Genomic DNA, 17,648 nt, shown 5'->3' with positions numbered 1-17,648 from the left:
CTGTAATTCCAGCACTTTGGGAGGCCAAGGTTAGAGGATTGCTTGAGCCCAGGAGTTGGAAACCAGCCCGGGCAACATAGCAAGACCATGACTCTATACACACACACAAATAGCCAGGCATGGTGGTCTGTACCTGTAGTTCCAGCTACTTAGGAGGCTGAGGCAGGAATATCACTTGAGCCCCAAGAGTTTGAGGTTACAGTGAGCTATGATCACACCACTGCACTCCGGCCTGGGCGACAGAGCGAGACCCTGTTTCCAGAAAGACAAAAAGAAAAGAAAAGTTGAAAAAATTGTGTTAAGTTTTCTATTGTTGAGTTTGAGAGTTCTTTGTATATATGTTGGGTACAAGTGCTTTTTCAGATAATGATTGGCAAATTTTTTCTCCTCGATGGCTTATTTTATTATTAACAGTGCTTTTCAAAGAGAAGTTCTTAATTTTGATGAAGTCTAATTTATTATTTTTATTCTCTCATGGATTATGCTTTTGGTGTGGTATCTAAAAAATCTTTACCTAACCTAGGATCACAAAGATTTTCCTCTAAAAGTGTTACAGTCTTATGTTTTACATTTAGGTCTGTGATTCATTTTAACTTTTGTATATGGTGCAAGTATGGATACAAGTTCATTTTTTTCATATAAAGGTATCAGATTGTTTTAGTCTTATTTGCCGAAAAGACTTTACTTTCACCACCGAATTGCCTTTTCTCATGTATAAAAAATCCGTTTTTCATATTTGTCTGGTTCTATTTCTGTGCTCTTTTTTCTGTTCTACTGATGCATTTGTCTATTTTAATGTTAATATCATACTGTCCTGACGACTGTAGCTTTATAATAAATCTTGAAATCAGTATTGTTAACTCTCATGTTTTTTTTTTTAAGTTATTTTGGTCATTCTACGTCTTTGGCGTTTCCACATGACTTCCATATGAATTTTAGAATCAGCTTGTCAATTTCTACCAAAAAGACTGCTGCTGGGATTTTGATCAGAACTTTTTTTTTAAGAAAGGATCTTACTCTGTCACTCAGGCTGAAGTGCAGTGGTGTGATCATGGCTCACTGCAGACTCGACCTGCTGAGCTCAAGTGACTCTCCCACCTTAGCTTCCCAAGTAGCTGGAACCACAAGCATCCACTAACATGCCTGGTTAATTTTTTTTTATTTTCTGTAGAGACAGCGTCTCATTATGTTGTTCCCCAGGCTGGTCTCAAACTCCTGGGCTCAAGCGATCCTCCCACCGTGGCCTCCCAAAGTGCTTCGATTACAGGTGTGAGCCACTACACCCTGCTTGATTGGAATTTTATTAAATCTGTAGATCAATTTGGAGATAGTTGATATTTTAATAATGAGCCTTCTAACTCATGAATATCATCCTATCTACTTGAGTCTTCTTGAATTTATCTCAGCAATATTTCATAGTTCTTAGTATATGAGCCTCACACACTTTTTTCCATATTTATCTCTATATATTTCATTCATTTTGTTGCTATTGTATATGTTATTTTTAAAATTTCTATTTCTGATTGTTAGTTGCTAATATATAGAAATATATTTTATTTTTGTACATGGATCTTGAATTCTGCAACCTTGCTAAATCACAATTAGCTTTCTTATAGGCTTCATTGAATTGTCTATATAAGTGATTACATTGTCTGCTAACACAGTTATACTTTTTTCTTTCCAATATGGGTATTTTAAAATTTTCTCCCTTATTTCACGGGCCGGAACCTCCAGTATATTGTTGACTAGAAATAATGAGAATGGACATCCTTTCCTCATCGCTGATCTTCGGGGGAAAGCATTCAACCTTTCTCTATTACGTATGTTAGGGTTAGCTATAGGTTTTTACCAGGCTGAGGAAGTTCTCCCTTCCGCGCCTAGTTTGCTGACAAATTTTAATCAAGAATAAATGCCAGGCTGGGCGCGGTGGCTCATGCCTGTAATTCCAGCACTTTGGGAGGCCGACACGGGTGGATCACCTGAGGTCCACAACACATAGTGAGACCCTGTCTCTACCAAAAAATAAAATTAAAAATTAAAAAAATTCACGAGGTGTAGTGGCATGTACCTGTAGCCCCAGCTACTGAAGAGGCTGAGGTGGGAGGATTGCTTGAGCCCTGGGGATCAGGGCTGCAGTGAGCTGTGATCACACCACTGCACTACAGCCTGGGCAACAGAGCAAGACCCTGTAGAAAGAAAGGAAAAGTGACCAGGCACGGTGGCTCACGCCTATAATCCCAGCACTATGGGAGGCTGCAGGCAGGCGGATCACCTGAGGTCAGGAGTTCAAGACCAGCCTGACCAATATGGAGAAACCTCATCTCTACTAAAAATTCAAAATTAGCCAGGTGTGGTGGCCGCACCCCTGTAATCCCAGCTACTTGGGAGGCTGAGGCAGGAGAATTGCTTGAACTCGGGAGGCGGAGGTTGCAGTGAGCCAAGATGGTGTCATTGCACTCCAGCCTGGGCAACAAGAGCAAGACTCCATCTCAAAAAAAAGTAATAATAATAATAAAGAAAAATAAAGAAGGAAAGGAACGGAAAGGAGGAAAGGAGGAAAGGAGAAAGGAAGGAAGGAAGGCAGGCAGGCAGGCAGGCAGGCAGGCAGGCAGGCAGGGAGATTCTTAACCCAGTCTGAGAGAGTCAAGGCCTCCTGAGGCTACAGCAGCTAAGCTGAGACTAACCGGTGAGTAGGAGCCAGCCAGTAGAAGGGGGCTGTGAGGTGTGGAGGATCTTCCAGGAAGAGGAAAGGCACAAAGGTAGGACACAGTGTGGGGTCTGCAGAGAACCATGAGCAATTTGTTGGGAGGCCGAGAGTGCTAGAAAGGAGGTAGGAGAGGGACAGGGCCAGGCCTTGTAGGATTTTACTTATGTATATTATATGCCTTTGTGTCATCCAAATACATAACAAAATGCATTCTACACAGCGGGCCTTCCATAAATACTTTCAAAAATGAATACAATGATTGGCTGGGCACGGTGGCTCACACCTGTAATGCTAACAGTTTGGGAGGCCGAGGCGGGTGAATCACCTGAGGTCAGGAGTTTGAGACCAGCCTGGCCAACATGGTGAAACACCGTCTCTACTAAAAATACAAAAATTAGGCCGGGCGCGGTGGCTCACGCTTGTAATCCCAGCACTTTGGGAGGCCGAGGTGGGCGGATCATGAGGTCAGGAGATCGAGACCACGGTGAAACCCCGTCTCTACGAAAAATACAAAAAAATTAGCCGGGTGTGGTGGCGGGCGCCTGTAGTCCCAGCTACTCAGAGAGGCTGAGGCAGGAGAATGGCGTGAACCCGGGAGGCGGAGCTTGCAGTGAGCCGAGATTGCGCCACTGCACTCCAGCCTGGGTGACACAGTGAGACTCCGTCTCAAAAAAAAAAAAAAAAAAAAAAAAAAAAAAAAGAATGCGGGGGTTTATGTTTCCCAACTCTCCTGCCCCAGTAAACAAGGATGTCTCGCCCTAACCGAACTGGCAGGTGGAGGCAAGACAGCCACTGGGCAGGCACGCTCACCAACTTCTCTTGAAGCTAGAAGAGCATGCAGGGCTGTGGAGGCAGCTGTTTCGAGATCTGAGGTATCTCCAGGGACCACCAGGGAAGAGAGACGCCAATGTGGCCAACCCTTGGCAGCCACACCCCAAAAGCAGAGGCTGCCCCCCCAGGCCGCTGGGTACACACTACCTGGTGACGCCATCTTTGATGTGGTAGAGCAGACACTCAGACATCAGAGGGTCTTCGTTCAGGTTCACCAGGTGGGGAGTCTAAGCGAGGAGAGAAAGGTGGTCAGGGGGAGCCAGCCAGGGGACGCTATGGAAAGGAAGAAAGGGAGCGGTGGGAGGAGAAACCCCTCCAGGCCTGGCACTGCCAGCTGCACCCCCTCACTCTGGAGAGCTCTCCTGCCTTCTGTACTCCTCCCATCGTCATCCCTCCAGCCTGATGACATTCTTTGGTTCCCACCTCTCACACCAACCGCTTTCGGGACAGGCTGATCCACCCTCTCCTCACACGGGGGGCCTACAAAAATTGCCCCACCCATCCTGCTGCATCCAGGTCAGCAACCCTTCCCAAGGCCTGTCTCTTCAGAAGCACCTCGACCCACCAGGCTCCCTGACCAGAAGCCCCGGACCCCCTGCATTCTCTTCTTCTTCCCTATATTGCTCTGTCTCAGGTCCCATCATTTCTTTCCTCAAAATATACCTTGCAGCTTCTGGAGAGTTGGGGGAGACTGAGTGAGCAGACTGGTACTCCCCACCTTTCATCAACCTTGAATTTCCTACACACATGAATTACTTTCACAATTTAAAAATAAAAAGTGTCACTTCAACTCAAAAGCAAATGGAACAAACATGTTTCTTGAAGCAGACTCCCTGACTCTTCCACAGTGACTACCCCTCCCTCGGCTGCTTCACCTCAAGCCTGGGTCCCTGCAGCACCCGCCTGGGGCTGTCCCTGCCTAAGGCCCCAGGCCAAGTCCATCCTGAACACCTGAGTGATTGTTACGCTGCTCTGTGCTGAAAACCCGGCCCATTCCCTTCTCCCAAAGCCCTTTCTCCTGACTTGTTTCCGTTACAACAGCCCTGCCCTTGCTGGGCAGTACTCTGGGTGGCGTACAGGCCATGCTGCCTCTGTACCCCCATTCACGCCACCGCTGCCACGCCTGGGGAAGTCTCCCTTCCCGCCAGCTGCTGCCCTGCCACACACCTGTCCATCCCTCAGCACCACCCTGCCCCAGGCCCACCTGCCTTCCTGCCACCCCTCAGGTCTCCCAGCTTCCTGCCCACACCTCGCTATGGCCATGTCTTTGCTTCGCTGCTGAGACCTCTCCAGCTGGAACCCCAGCCCCACTGGACTTGAGCCTACCTTTTCCCCTGGCATCCCTGGACCTCCTCCATGTCCTGGCTCTAGTCCACCTGTCCAAGCCCCCCTCCCAGGCCTCTCTCCCGGACTCTGTACTTCCACTCAGTGGACCCCTGAGTACTCCCTCCAAAGCAGGCCTCCTGTATCCCTGACTGCCAATGTCCCCAACAACAGCCTCCCAAAGTGCTGGGCTTACAGGCGTGAGCCACCGTGCCCGGCCCATTATGAGTTCTTACTATATTCTCCTTGGGCCGGGCATCGTGGCTCACACCTGTAATCCCGGCACTTTGGGAGGCCAAGGCGGGCGGATCACAAGGTCAGGAGATTGAGACCATTCTGGCTAACACGGTGAAACCCCATCTCTACTACAAATACAAAATATTAGCCGGGGGTGGTGGTGTGTGCCTGTAATCCCAGCTACTTGGGAGGCTGAGGCAGAAGAATCGTATGAACCCGGGAGGCAGAGGTTGCAGCGAGCCGAGATTGCACCATTGCACTCCAGCCTGGGTGACAGTACGAGACTCCGTCTCAAAAAAAAAAAAAGAACTCATAATGAAGGCTGCCTCTGAGAGGGGAACTTAAGGGTGGGAAGGATGGAGGGTTACTTTTTTTTTTTCTATAACAAAATGCTGTAAACTGAGAGATGTAACTTCTCACTGTACACACCTTTTAGAACTATTAGAATGTCCTCTCTGATGTGTATTACCTTTGTAAGAACAATTAAAACAAGAACCCCCTCCTTTGGTCTCCAGGCTTTGGCAGGTGGCATCTCTGCAAGCTCTCCAAGGAAGAAACCTCCACCCCACCAGTCTCCCCACTACTTTCTGCTTTTTCTCCATCCTTGCAACCGTGGTGGAAGCGGCCCAGCTCCAGGTATACAAAGGTGGCTGGAAGCCATGCTGAGGGCATCTTGTAGCCCCTCTTTCCACCTAGGTGTGGCTGGGTCCCAGGAGAGTCTGGCTCCCTCAGAAGGACCCCAAAGCCCCAGACAAGACCCCAGACAAACAGCCTGGCCTGCTGCCCACAGCTCTCTCACTCCCTCACTGTGGCTTGGGCCAGGCAAGACAAAACCCCTCTCCCCTTTTCAGAACAGGGGTTCAGTGATCCCTGCTTGCTTAGTCCCCCAGATGGACCTGACTTTACAAAACAGAGAGAAGCCTTGTTCTGGTAACGCATCACCTCTTCCAGGCAGCCGCCAGTGACCCTGTCTGGCTCAGAGCACAGTGTATTTGACTTAGGGCCTGATCCTCTGCTGCTTCACACCATGGTCCAGACAGGCTGGGCTGGTTCCCTGGTGGAACTGGAAGTTCATGCTCTGCTCAAACTGGCCTCTGCACCATCCCTTCATTGGTATGCAGCGGTACAGCGGTGCTGGCTGTCTATAGCCAGTGCCCTTTCTGACTGGTCAGTCCCTGTGCCGGATGGTTATTAATATTTGGAGTATCATTTCTGCCTCCACCTGAGCCTGACCTCTCCTGCCCTGCTCCTTCCTTCCTTTCAGCAAAGATTTATTAGGCACCTAAAACCTGGCGGCAGGCATGTGTCAAGCACTGGCGTGTCCCACTCACCCCAACACATACCCCAGGCTGTTCAACCTCATGGTGGCCCTACTCCTCCATACTCCCCAAGTCCTGTCCACCTTTCAGGTTCCACTGTCCAAACCACCTTCTCTAGGAAACCAGTTGCGGCATAGCTCCAAGCTACACGGGTGCCTCCATCTATAACCAACCTCTCGCTGCACTGGTAACCGCTGTCTTACAATGTAGTGCTCACGCCTCCTCTATTCCCTTTAGTCTTGTCTTCCCAAGTTATCCTTTTGAAAAATAGATTTCTTTAGCTATCTTTTTGAGTATGCATAGAATCCAAAACACAAATGATACAAAAGCATGCACAGTGCCTCAGTCTCTATCCCAACCAACCTCCGATTTCCCAGGTCCTCTCCCTCTCCTGAGGCTGACTGTCAAGTGGCTGGAGGGAGAAGGCAGGGATGACTAGACAACACAGAGAGGAGGTGGCAGCGGAGGGGACAGAAATGATGGATGGACAAGCCGGGGACCTCAAAAGGAGTGATCAGGGACAGCACTCACTACCCTGCACCTGCTGCCTCTCTTCTAAGCATCCAGTGAGCTCTCTAGTTTGGAGAGAAGACGCCCACAGTTCCCCCATCCTCCCGGACGGCCACCCCCATCTCAGCCAGCAATGCTTCTCTGTGGGCAGAGGGGAGGCAAATGTCAGTCTTACCTTCACTGCCTGTGACTTCCTTCCCTGTGGGGCCTGACCTCCCCCACAGCCTCCAACTCCTCCCAGGACCCCAGCTGTCGGCCCTCACACCTCTCCATCCTCAGGGCTTCTGTCTTGCGTAGCTTCTCCTCCCACGTCTCGTTCAGCTCAGCTATAATCTTCTCTGTCTCCTGGGGGCCTAAGGGTGGGTAGGTTTCAGGATGGTCTGGGACAAGCAGACCCAGGGTAGGGACAACCTACCCTGGGGCCACGCTACTCCTAGAATTCCTTCTTTCTCAAGCTTGACTTTGGAGAAGTGAACTCCCAGGAACGCCCAGACCCCCAGCCCTTGCCAGCTCCAGCTTCCCACCTGCAGCCTCTCCATGGCTTCCTCAGGCCCAATCTGGGGCTCCGTGTTGGGGGAGAATGACGGCTCCAGCTCCCCATGATGTGTGGTGGGTGATGAGGGTGAAACTGGAGCCAGGGGAGATGACACAGCTGGCAGGGCGCCTCTGACACTCACTTCTTCCATCTTCAGGCCTGGGAGGAAGATAGAGGAAAAAGAATGAGGCTAAGGAAAGGAGCTGATGAGAGACATCCAGGAGACCAAGAGCTTCACAGAGGACCAGTCTGTAAGGACTACAGAAGACTGCTGGTCAGCCTCCTACCAGGCAAGGAGCGAGCCCTCCTACTGCAGCCACGACAAATGGGCACCCAGTCTCTCTGCTTCAACTCCAGGGGTGGAAAGCTCATTACTGAAGGAGGCGGCCAGTCCTTCCCACTATTAGATGACTTGCACCATCAGAAAATTCTTAGGTGGGGCTAGGTGTGGGGGCTCACACCTGTAATCTCAGCACTTTGGGAGGCCGAGGTGGGTGGATCACCTGAGGTCAGGAGTTTGAGACCAGCCTGGCCAACATGGTGAAACCCCGTCTCTACTAAAATACAAAAATTAGCCTGGTGTGGTGACAGGCGCCTGTAATCCTAGCTACTTGGGAGGCCGAGGCAGGAGAATCGCTTGAACCCAGAAGGCGGAGGCTGCAGTGAGCCAAGACCACGCCATTGCACTCCAGCCTGGGCGACAGAGTGGGACTGTCTCAAAAAAGGAAAATTCTTAGCTGGGCTGGACACAGTGGCACACACCTGTAATCCCAGCACTTTGGGAGGCCAAGGTGGGCGCATCACCTTAGGTCAGGAGTTCAAGACCAGCCTGGCCCATCTAGAAACCTCTGTGTCAAACTTTTCTTTTTTGAGATGGAGTCTCCCTCTGTCACCCAGGTTGGAGTGCAGTGGCGAGATCTTGGCTCACCGCAACCTCCGCCTCCTGGGTTCAAGCGATTCTCCTGCCTCAGCCTCTCGAGTAGCTGGGATTATGGGCGCGTGCCACCACACCTAGCTAATTTTTGTATTTTTAGTAGAGGTTTCACCACGTTGGTCAGGCTGGTCTCGAACTCCTCAACTCAGGTGACCTGCCTGCCTTGGCCTCCCCAAATGCTGGGATTACAGGCATGAGCCACTGTACCAGGCTAAAACCCCCGTCTCTACTAAACATACAAAAATTAGCCAGGTGTGGTGGTGGCAGGCGCCTGTAATCCCAGCTATTTGGGAGGCTGAGGCAGGAGAATTGCTTGAACCCAGGAGGTGGAGGTTGCAGTGAGCCAAGATCAAGCCACTGCACTCCAGCCTGGTGACAGAGCGAGACTCCGTCTCAAAAAAGAATTCTTAGCTGTGTTGAGCTGAAACTGGCCCCACGTCATGTGTGCTGGTGTTTCTAGTTCTGCCCTCTGGGATAAAAAGTCCTTACTGCTTTCTCTTCCGCAAGAAAATCCCTCAAATGTTGGAAGGCAAACAGCCTAGCTACCTTATCCTTCTCTTTCCAAGAACACTCATATTCCCCACACTGTGCCCCTCAGCACCCTGACTATTCTCAATGGGATGATCTCAAGACTGAATGCAGGGTCCATTCCTGACCCAGTCAACATGGATTACACATCCTCTGATTTGGACACTATTTCCATCAGTGAGGCTGAGCCTGACATGCTAGAAAGCACTCCACTGAGATCTGTTAGGCTATGGTCCACTTCGACTCTGACGTTTTGCAAGAACTTCTGTCAAGAAAGCCACCCAGTAGCCTAGCCTCTTCTTAACAATTTACTGTTTGACCTGTAAGTATATATTGCCATTTTTCCTGTAACGGTCATTTTATTAGTTCCAGGAGCCTGACAGGTCCCTCTGGATCCTGATTCTCCCCTAGAGAATTAGTCCCTCCTAGCTCTGTAACATCTGAAGACATACGTCCCCTCTGCACATCTGTGTCCACGTCCCTGAGCACATGAAGGGTTTCATAGTGCGTCGTCCCTCCCTGGCTCCAGGACTGGGCAAAGGCAAGTGAGGAGGGATGGGGTGGGCCAAGGGGCATCCCTGAGCTGCCCCTCCCTGGAACCTCGACCTTCCAGAGCAGAGGCTAACAGTCCCTGAGCCATCAGCAGTTCCCGCAGCCGGGCTACTTCCTCCTGCAGCTCTCTAATCAGCCGGTCATTAGGGTCCTCGTTGATGATGGCATTGCAGCGGATCTGCTTGGTGCAGTCAGCATACCTGGGTGACAGAGGAGCAGGGTCGGTGAGGCCTGGGGGCAGGGGACCCTTGGTCTGCTGTTTCTCCCTCCCCCTCTCCCAGGTCTCAAGATATTGTGGCAGGGCTCCAGGACCTCCCCCGTCTCACGAGCAGGGTCCTGAGCAACTCGCCTCTGAACTCCTGGCACTTTTCCTACGCTGCCCCATCCCTGCTAGAGCCAGAAGCCCCACCTGAGGGTGCTGAGAGTCTCCTTGTAATTGATGTCAGCAGGGCTCAGGGCTGCCATCATTGCTGTGAGTTCCCACCTGTGAATGGAGTGCAGGGAAAAGCTTCAGCTGAGGGAGGGGCTAAGAAAAGTCAAACCGGGTCATGGGGCTGGGGCCCACTGCCCAGGCGGGAGTCTTATAGGGTCATGGTCTGAGGTAGGGGAATCTAGGGTGGTGGAACTAACCATGACATCTGGTTATGGGAGGGAATGAGGTCAGGGAGATATATCTGCAGGACAGTCACAGAAGCATGGAAGGGGGATGAAGTCAGCAGTGCAGCAGTGGGTGTGAGATCAGGGATCAGGGATCAGGCAGGGGTCATGAGTAGCCAGGTCAGTGAGGTCATGAGTAGCCAGGTCAGCGAGGCCCTTGGCTTGACGGCAGGGTATGGCCTTGTTCTCAGCATCAGGAAATCTTCAAAAGGATGTTCCCTTTGAAGGGTCAGGGGGAGAAGGAAGACAATGGGATTTGGGATTCTCGGCATAGCAAGGGGATTTGTCAGACGTATCGAAAGAGTCTGTGGGATGTGTCAGGGTCGGCAAAGAGAGAGGAAGAGGCCCTCACCCAAATTTTCCTTGAGCAGCCAGGTGAGCACAGAGTCCCTGTAGGGGATAAAATCCGACTTCCGCTTCTTTGATTGCTGGGGGATAAAAGGGGGAAGGAGGTTAGGGTGGGTCACCCCCCTTTCCCAAGCCCTTCTCTTTCCAACACCCAGGTCTCACCATATCTGCAAGGGCCGAGATCACCTTCCCTAGTGTAGTCAGGGACTTATTGATGTTGGCTCCCTCCTAGAAAAGGATGAGGAATGTGGGGATGAGACCCTCCTCTCCCAATCTGATCCACTTCCCCTTCCTACCTCCCCAGTGAGAGTCTCAGATTCTGACTGGAAACCTCCACACACACCCCACAACACTGCCCCACAACAAACCACCCTCTGAAGCCCCCTCACCTTCAGGCACATGACCCGGGCCCCTGAGGAGTCGGCTCGCTCACTCCCAGCAAGGTCCACCAAACTGATCTGACTGACCTGGGGTCAGAGGAAACAGGCAGGAGATAAGGTGCGGGTGGGGGATGGGGCAGGCAAATCAGGGAAGCACCCAGCAGGAATGTGGGCAGCTGGCAAGGGCTAGAGAGAGCCAGGAGGAGGCGAGGGAAGAGGCCGGGGGAAACAGAATACATGACAACAGTGAGACGGTGGTTACTCGCTCAATTACAAAGAGCTACAGGCCCACCGCAGGCATGGACAAGGGACACACAAGGGATCCGAGCCCTGTCCTGGGTCTCGTAAGAACAGCCGTGTGCGGTGGCTCACATGTGTAATCCCAGCACTTTGGGAGGCTGAGGCGGGTGGATCACCTGAGGTCAGGAGTTCAAGACCAGCCTGGCCAACACGGCGAAACCTCGTCTCTACTAAAAATACAAAAACATTAGCCGGGCCTGGTGGCACATGCCTGTAATCCCAGGTACTTGGGAGGCTGAGGCAGGAGAATCACTTGAACCCAGGAGGTGGAGGTTGCAGTGAGCTGAGATCGCAGCACTGCACCACTGTACTCCAGCCTGGGTGACAGAGCGAGACTCTGTCTTAAAAAAAAAAGACAAGCAAACAGTAGAGGGGGACAGACTGATCTGATGGAAAAACAGGGTGGGGGTGGGGCGCGGTCATGGAAGTCCTGAGGAGGCACTCAACCCAGCAAGGGCAGGGAGGGCCCAAGACCCTTCTACCATGTCACTGTCCCTGTTGCCAGGGGAGGTTGCGTCCGGCGCGGGAGCAGGGGCGATCCCACTTTCTCCGAGTCTAGCCCCGTGAGCTGGTCATGGCAGTGCTCTGTGAAGACGATGGTAAAGACGGCATGGGAACGGCTGCTGGTCTCATTCATGTTGGTGGCAGCCACAGTCCTTGGGGGCAAAGGAAGCAGTCACTGGATCCTGCCTCTCACCTTCCCAACCCTGGCCCCCTTGCCCTCTGCTCCATCAGCCTGCCTCACCGTGCTTTATTTCCACAGTCCACGAGGTCAGCAATGTCTGTGTAGGAGGTCACAACCAATCTGGACAGGTCCTGCACGTAGGGGCCCAGGATGGGGTGCTCCCGGACCCGCAGAGAACCCCGACTCTTGAGGTTCAAGAGGTCTCGTACCCGCTCACAACAGATCTCCATATAGCTCACCTGAGTGGGAAAAGCAAATGAGAAGTAACAAAACTAGCCACAACAATGACAACGAAACTTAATCTGACTCCACTGGACATGATCGAAGTGACTGCAGCTAATACGAAGCATTCTGCGGATGCTAGCGCAGCGACCTGCCCAACAAGCCAGGAGGTGCATCCGATCATTAGCATCTCCTAGATGAACATACGAAGCTGAAGGACAGAATCACTGCCCCAAAGTCACAGTCAGTAACCAGCAGAGCCAGGATTAGATCCCAGGCTGTCTGATTCCCGCGACGGCCCTCAGCAGTCTGGACCCCTCTCAGCCCCGCCACCATCAAGACCCGGGCTTACCTCCACAGAGTAGGATAGCTGAGCACTCTGGTTCTCACTAACGCGAGGGAAGAGGTCCTCACAGAGCTGGAGGGGGACACAGGGAAATACAGAGAAGCTCCTGCTCAGGGCACACCTGAAGTGTCCAGCCACAGGCCAGGGCCAGTCCCAAGTGACCCCATTTAACCCTTACCACAGCCCTGAGGGAGGGGTTATTCCCATTTCACAGATGGGAAAACAACCTCAGAGAGGTTCCCACTTGCCCAAGATCACAGGCTAGCATTCAGTCAGCCAGGGTGCAAACCCCAGGAGTCCTGACTCCCAAGCCTGTGTGCCAGGTTGCTGTGCTGGACAGCCAGGGACAATTACGGTTAACTCTGTGATCCCAATTGGCATTTCTACACTTAACACTCCACTGGTGGTACACAAGCCTGCAGGAGAACTATACTCACAAATCATTATGAAACCAAGTAAAATAGTAAGTTGTAAAACTGGCGCTCGAACCCAAGGCTCACTGATGCCAAAGTCTTGCTCTTCTCACTGAGGCTCACTGCCTCTGATAGGGGCAAAGACCCTCCCACCCCAGAAGGTTGTCCAGCTTGCAGTCAACCTCTATCTCCCATCACCAATGGCCTCAGAGCCAGGTCTCTGTTCCATAATCCTCAGACCCTGGTCCTTCCTTCCTCAGACGGCAGCTAAAGACGCTCCTGCCCTGGCTGCCCCACCAGGTCCTAGGCGTACCTGGGGCACGATGCCCTGCTGCCCTGGCTCCTGCCGCCCCATCATGGTATAGGATTTCCCAGCCCCGGTCTGCCCGTAGGCAAAGTCGCACACGTCATAGCCTTCAAAGGCGTGGAGCAGCATCTCTTCTCCAATGTCCCGACACACTTGCTGCTGAGATGCAAACTGGGGGTCCTCTGCCAAGGAGAAAGTGGGGGCAGAGAAAAACAGAGGTGTGGGGAAAAGGAAGAGAGATCAGCCTGTTACTGTGTCTATATAGAAGGAAGTAGACATAAGAGACTCCATTTAGTTCTGTATTTGAGATGCTGTTAATCTGTGACCCTACCCCCAACCTTGTCCTTGCAAGAGACATGTGCTGTGGTGACTTAAGGTTAAAAGGATTTTGGGCGGTGCAGAATGTGCTTTGTTTGAAGATAAAGGAGAAAACCGCCTTTAGGAATAAGGTGGGGCTTGCTGAAGCAATACTGCTAAAAGGTTTATGGAGATGTTCGCATATACATTTCAAAGCACAGCACCGGTGATGGTAAAGATAATTATGAATAAATACTAAGGGAACTCAGAGGCCGGTGCCGGTGTGGGTCCTCTGTAAGCACAGCACCGGTCCCCTGGGCCCCGCTTTTCCTTCTCTACATTTTGTCTCTGTGTCTTATTCCTTTTCTCAAATCTTTCATCCCACCTAACGAGAAGCACCCACAGGTGTGGAGGGGCAGGCCACCCCTACAAGAGGAACCCTGGATGTCTTTATCCTTCATGTCTCTGTCCCAAGGGTCTTGCTTCCATCACTGATGATTCCCCAAAGGACCTGTGTGCCCTCTCACCCTCATCATTGTCCTTATCACCCCAAGGATCCTATCCAGCCTCTGCTAGTCCTAATTACCCCAAGGGATTCTGCCTTCCTGTCGAGGCCTCAATCATAGCCTAAGGGTCCTACCACCCCAACCCAGGATCATTCTCCCAATTCAGCTTGACTAATCCCCTGGGGGGTCCTATTTCTTAACATGTCCCCTCCCCAGGACCTACATCCACTGTCTCTCACTGCCTTGCTCTTCCCCCAGCCCAACAACCCACCGAAGTGTGTGACCAGTAGGAATAGTCAAAGGTGAAGCTTTTGGGGGAATCCTTGCTCTGTTTAGGGTTGATGATGGCTGAGGAGCAGGAGAGGGTAAAGGAAGGAAAGTCAAAGTCAGGTACTCCCAGTCCCTGCCCATACCCCCACCAGCCCCTGGAATCCAAGCATCCCACTCCTCACCACTGTCCTGACTCATCTCTCCCCTTTAATATTCCCCACCCCCTCCAGCCACCAAAGCTAATTTTGGCTTCCTAGGACCCGCCCCCACTGAGCTGCCTCCTGGATTGGGCAATGGAGGGCTCCAGGCCAACATTCCCCCTCCCAGGGACTGGGAACACGGGAAAGGCCAGCCTGCCCCAGCCCCCGCCCTTACGACTAGCACCTGCTCTGTGCCCAGCATAACCCTCCTCTTAGTTTGGCCTAGCGGGACGGGCCTGTGTGGTGGGCCCGGCTGGGCCTGGCCTTCCCTGCCTGTGCCCAGCCAGGCCCCTGGGACTCACTCACAGGTAGTGTTGCCCTGCATGCTGACCACACACTTGGCATCCTGGCTGGTCTCGCGGGCGTTCAAGGGCCGAACCCTCACTGCCACTTTCACCGAGGCACCAGCCATGGCTCCAGACACTCCTGCCCTCCTCAGCTGGAGGACAGAGAAAGGAGTGGTGGGGTCAGAACCACTGCGGGGACCCAAACATTGCCTCCCAGCTTCTTCCCGGAACCAGTCTCTTCACATCTCCCCCAAAGCCACCCAGCCTCTCAAGGACCCAGCTCTTATTCCCTTGGCTTTCCTCCCAAATGTCACTGTCTTGAGAGACTCCCAAAGGTATTTCTGCCTCTCTCCCCAGCCATATACCAGCTTGCAGGAACCTGGGTGGTCTCCCCCAGAGTTACCTGGCGTCCTGGCCCCAGACCAGGCGGGATGTATCAGTTCTGGCTGCCACCAGCCCTCGTAGGGGGAGCCCCATCCTACTCCTGGGGCCTGGCCACACCAGCTGGGGCTCTGGGAGATACCCTGGTTGTGGTGGAAGAGTTGTTAGGAGGCACCTGTGGTTCCAGAGACCTGTCTGGGGTTCCCAGGTTGGAGGGCCAACGTTATCGGGGGAATAGTAGGAAAAGTACGGACAGCTGACCCTCTGGAGTGGCTGAATGCAATGTGAATCCAAGGGCAGGGACGGTGATATTTTTATTCCTTGTCACTCGCAAATGTACTGAACGTTCAGATAGAGGACAGAGAGAGAAAGAGGCTGGACAGAGGGCAATTCAGAGAGGGGCACATGGGCAGAGATGTGAGGGTGGTGGGAAGAGAGAGAGGAGGGGCAGAGAGTCACAGACACCAAGAAAATTAGAGAAATAAGACAAAAGGCAAGCCTGAGGTCATGCTATGAAGGAAAGAATGGGAGAGGAAAGGAGGAAGACACACAGCACAGCAAACACAAGGTGTTAAAGAGGCAGGATGGGGAACTCCGGGGCCAAAGCATAAACTGGGAGCCCAGAAAAGAGACCAGAGAGGAAACTGCAAATGCAAAACCTGTCCTAAAATTCCCCCACAGGGTCGGCAAGGGAGAATCCAGTTCCCACCTGAGGCCCACAACCTACATACACCAGGCCGGTAGTGCGGATGGAAAAAGTCCAAGGGCTGTAGGTAGGGCCCAGGACTGGGATCCACAGGGCCAGCTGTGCGGGCTCTAAGCCCCTTGCCCAGCCCCCAGCACTTCCTCCACAGGATCCAGGACAACGGGCAGGGGAGGGTGGGGTCATCCTGTAGCCATCAGACCAACCCTCAGGGCTCCACCCTTGGGGCGCCCAGAAATACCTCTGTTTGAGGGTAGAGGGTCCCTGGGGCCTCCCTGAAAGGGAGAAAGAAAAGGAAGCCGGCTGGCTGGTGCCAGCCCCACCCTGGGGCTAGTGCTATGGCGTCCACTGCCCTGAGGAAGATGCCAGGCTGGAGCTCAGGAATGTGAGTGATCGGGTGCCCACACCCTGGGAGGAGAGGCTGAACAGCCCACGCCCACGGACAACAGGGAGGAGGAGCACGAAGAGGGATAAAGGATGCTGAGCCCCCTCCTGTGGCCCCAGTGGGCCCCAAACTCCTGTCACACTGGGCCTCCCCTCACCAGTCTTCCTGGGCAGAGCATGGGAGGGTGAGGGGCTGGTCTGTCCCAGGACAGGAAGGGAGTAGCTGGAATCACAGAAGCTGGCTCAGGAAGAACAGCCCTGACCCTCTAGACCCTGACCAGGGGAGGGAAGGACACTGGTGGAGACAAGCGATGGTGACGCCGTTGCTGCAGCTAATGGGACAAGGAATGGGGTGGCACGGCTGGGGGCCAGCGGGGTAAGGGAATAGAGGCAGGGACAGGGGTCGGCCGGTGCAGCTGTGAAGCAGCCGTGGGGTACAAGGAAGATACTGGGCGGCTGGGGTGGGGCCAACCGGCCCGAAAGGGGGTCTTGGGCCACCTGCACCTTGCCCACCCGGCGGTTCTCACACAGGTCCCCGCCCGGCCTCTCAGGGCGGCCATGCCGACCCGTCCTCCTGTCCAGCCAGCCGGCGGCCGCCCGGGCCTGGCACCTCTCTGCGCCTCCGCGGAACAAACAGCACATGATCCCGGCTCTTGAGCCTAAATCGCGCCGCCGGACCCCGGCTCCCCGCCCCCCAACCCGGCACGTTCCTCCGCCGGCGTCCCTTCCCTCCCCCTTCCCCAGCCCTCACCTCGGCGCAGCGGGGCTCCCGGAGCAGCTCGGCGGAGAGGGACAAGCTTTCTGGTAAGCGTGAGGCGAGTGCGGGAAGGATCCGGGGCCGGTTCGGAGCTGCCCCCGCCCCTCGCCGGGTGCCCGGGCGGCGGGCGGCGGGCGGCCGACTCGCGCCCCAGGGGCGCCAGCAGTAGCGGCGCCAGCGGCCGGCGCCCGCCCGGGCAGCGCGAGCTGGGGCGGGAGCGAGGAGCGGGGGAAGCGCGGGCGCGCGCGGAGGGGCGGGTGCGCGCCGTCCCGGGAAGGATCTGGGAGCGACCCGGGCTACTCTCGTTAAAGGGGCAACGCCACCGGCCCGTGGGGCCCAGCGAGCGGGAACGTGGGGACCGAGCTGCGGACGCAGAAGGGCAAGCAGACGCCGCAACCCAGGCGGGTTGCAGACGCCTGAGGAACACGGAAACGTCGGGGACTGACCCTCGGGGGCACCCAGGCCCCGGCCCAGCGCACGTCGCCGCCGTTGGAGGCGCGCCCAGGGAGCGGAGCCTCCCGTCGAGGCCCGCCCAGAAGGCGGTTCCGCCCAGGCCCCGCCCTCAGGCGAGCACCGCCCGCCGGCTCTTTCCTCGGCTCCAGTCGCCGTCTCTGTCCTTTCCGCCCCGCCGAGTTCTAGAATTCGCGGCGCAGCTGCTTCAGGTGCTGGGGCCAAGTGCGGCCGGCCGTGGCGCGGCTACTCGGGCGCTCTGTCCCCGCCTGGCCCTCA

At 54.1% G+C, this 17,648-nt stretch overlaps 1 protein-coding gene and 1 long non-coding RNA gene across 2 annotated transcripts; both read right to left on the bottom strand.

The window, feature by feature from the left end:
• Positions 1–2,807: 2,807 nt before the first annotated feature.
• Positions 2,808–4,125, bottom strand: LOC115833574. Its single transcript, XR_004028960.1, has 3 exons — positions 4,104–4,125; positions 3,686–3,765; positions 2,808–2,819 (listed from the first exon to the last, which is right to left on the bottom strand). It is a non-coding gene; the product is annotated as an uncharacterized LOC115833574 (long non-coding RNA).
• Positions 4,126–6,992: 2,867 nt separating this feature from the next.
• On the bottom strand, positions 6,993–17,012 carry LOC105738625 (kinesin-like protein KIF1C). Its single transcript, XM_030807958.1, has 16 exons — positions 16,914–17,012; positions 15,100–15,218; positions 14,714–14,850; positions 14,205–14,285; positions 13,141–13,316; positions 12,421–12,486; positions 11,907–12,085; positions 11,706–11,817; positions 10,871–10,948; positions 10,644–10,709; positions 10,483–10,561; positions 9,886–9,961; positions 9,531–9,676; positions 7,452–7,621; positions 7,193–7,272; positions 6,993–7,068 (listed from the first exon to the last, which is right to left on the bottom strand). Exons 3-16 carry the CDS (start codon positions 14,817–14,819, stop codon positions 6,993–6,995), a joined length of 1,491 nt encoding a protein of 496 aa, XP_030663818.1. The 5' UTR covers positions 14,820–14,850; positions 15,100–15,218; positions 16,914–17,012.
• Between the last annotated feature and the right edge of the window lie 636 nt (positions 17,013–17,648).

Source organism: Nomascus leucogenys, unplaced genomic scaffold (genome assembly GCF_006542625.1).
Source record: "Nomascus leucogenys isolate Asia unplaced genomic scaffold, Asia_NLE_v1 Super-Scaffold_258, whole genome shotgun sequence".
Taxonomy (NCBI): Eukaryota; Metazoa; Chordata; class Mammalia; order Primates; family Hylobatidae; genus Nomascus; species Nomascus leucogenys.
The sequence above is the reverse complement of the archived record's forward strand: the minus strand, read 5'-3'. Positions and strand labels throughout refer to the sequence as shown.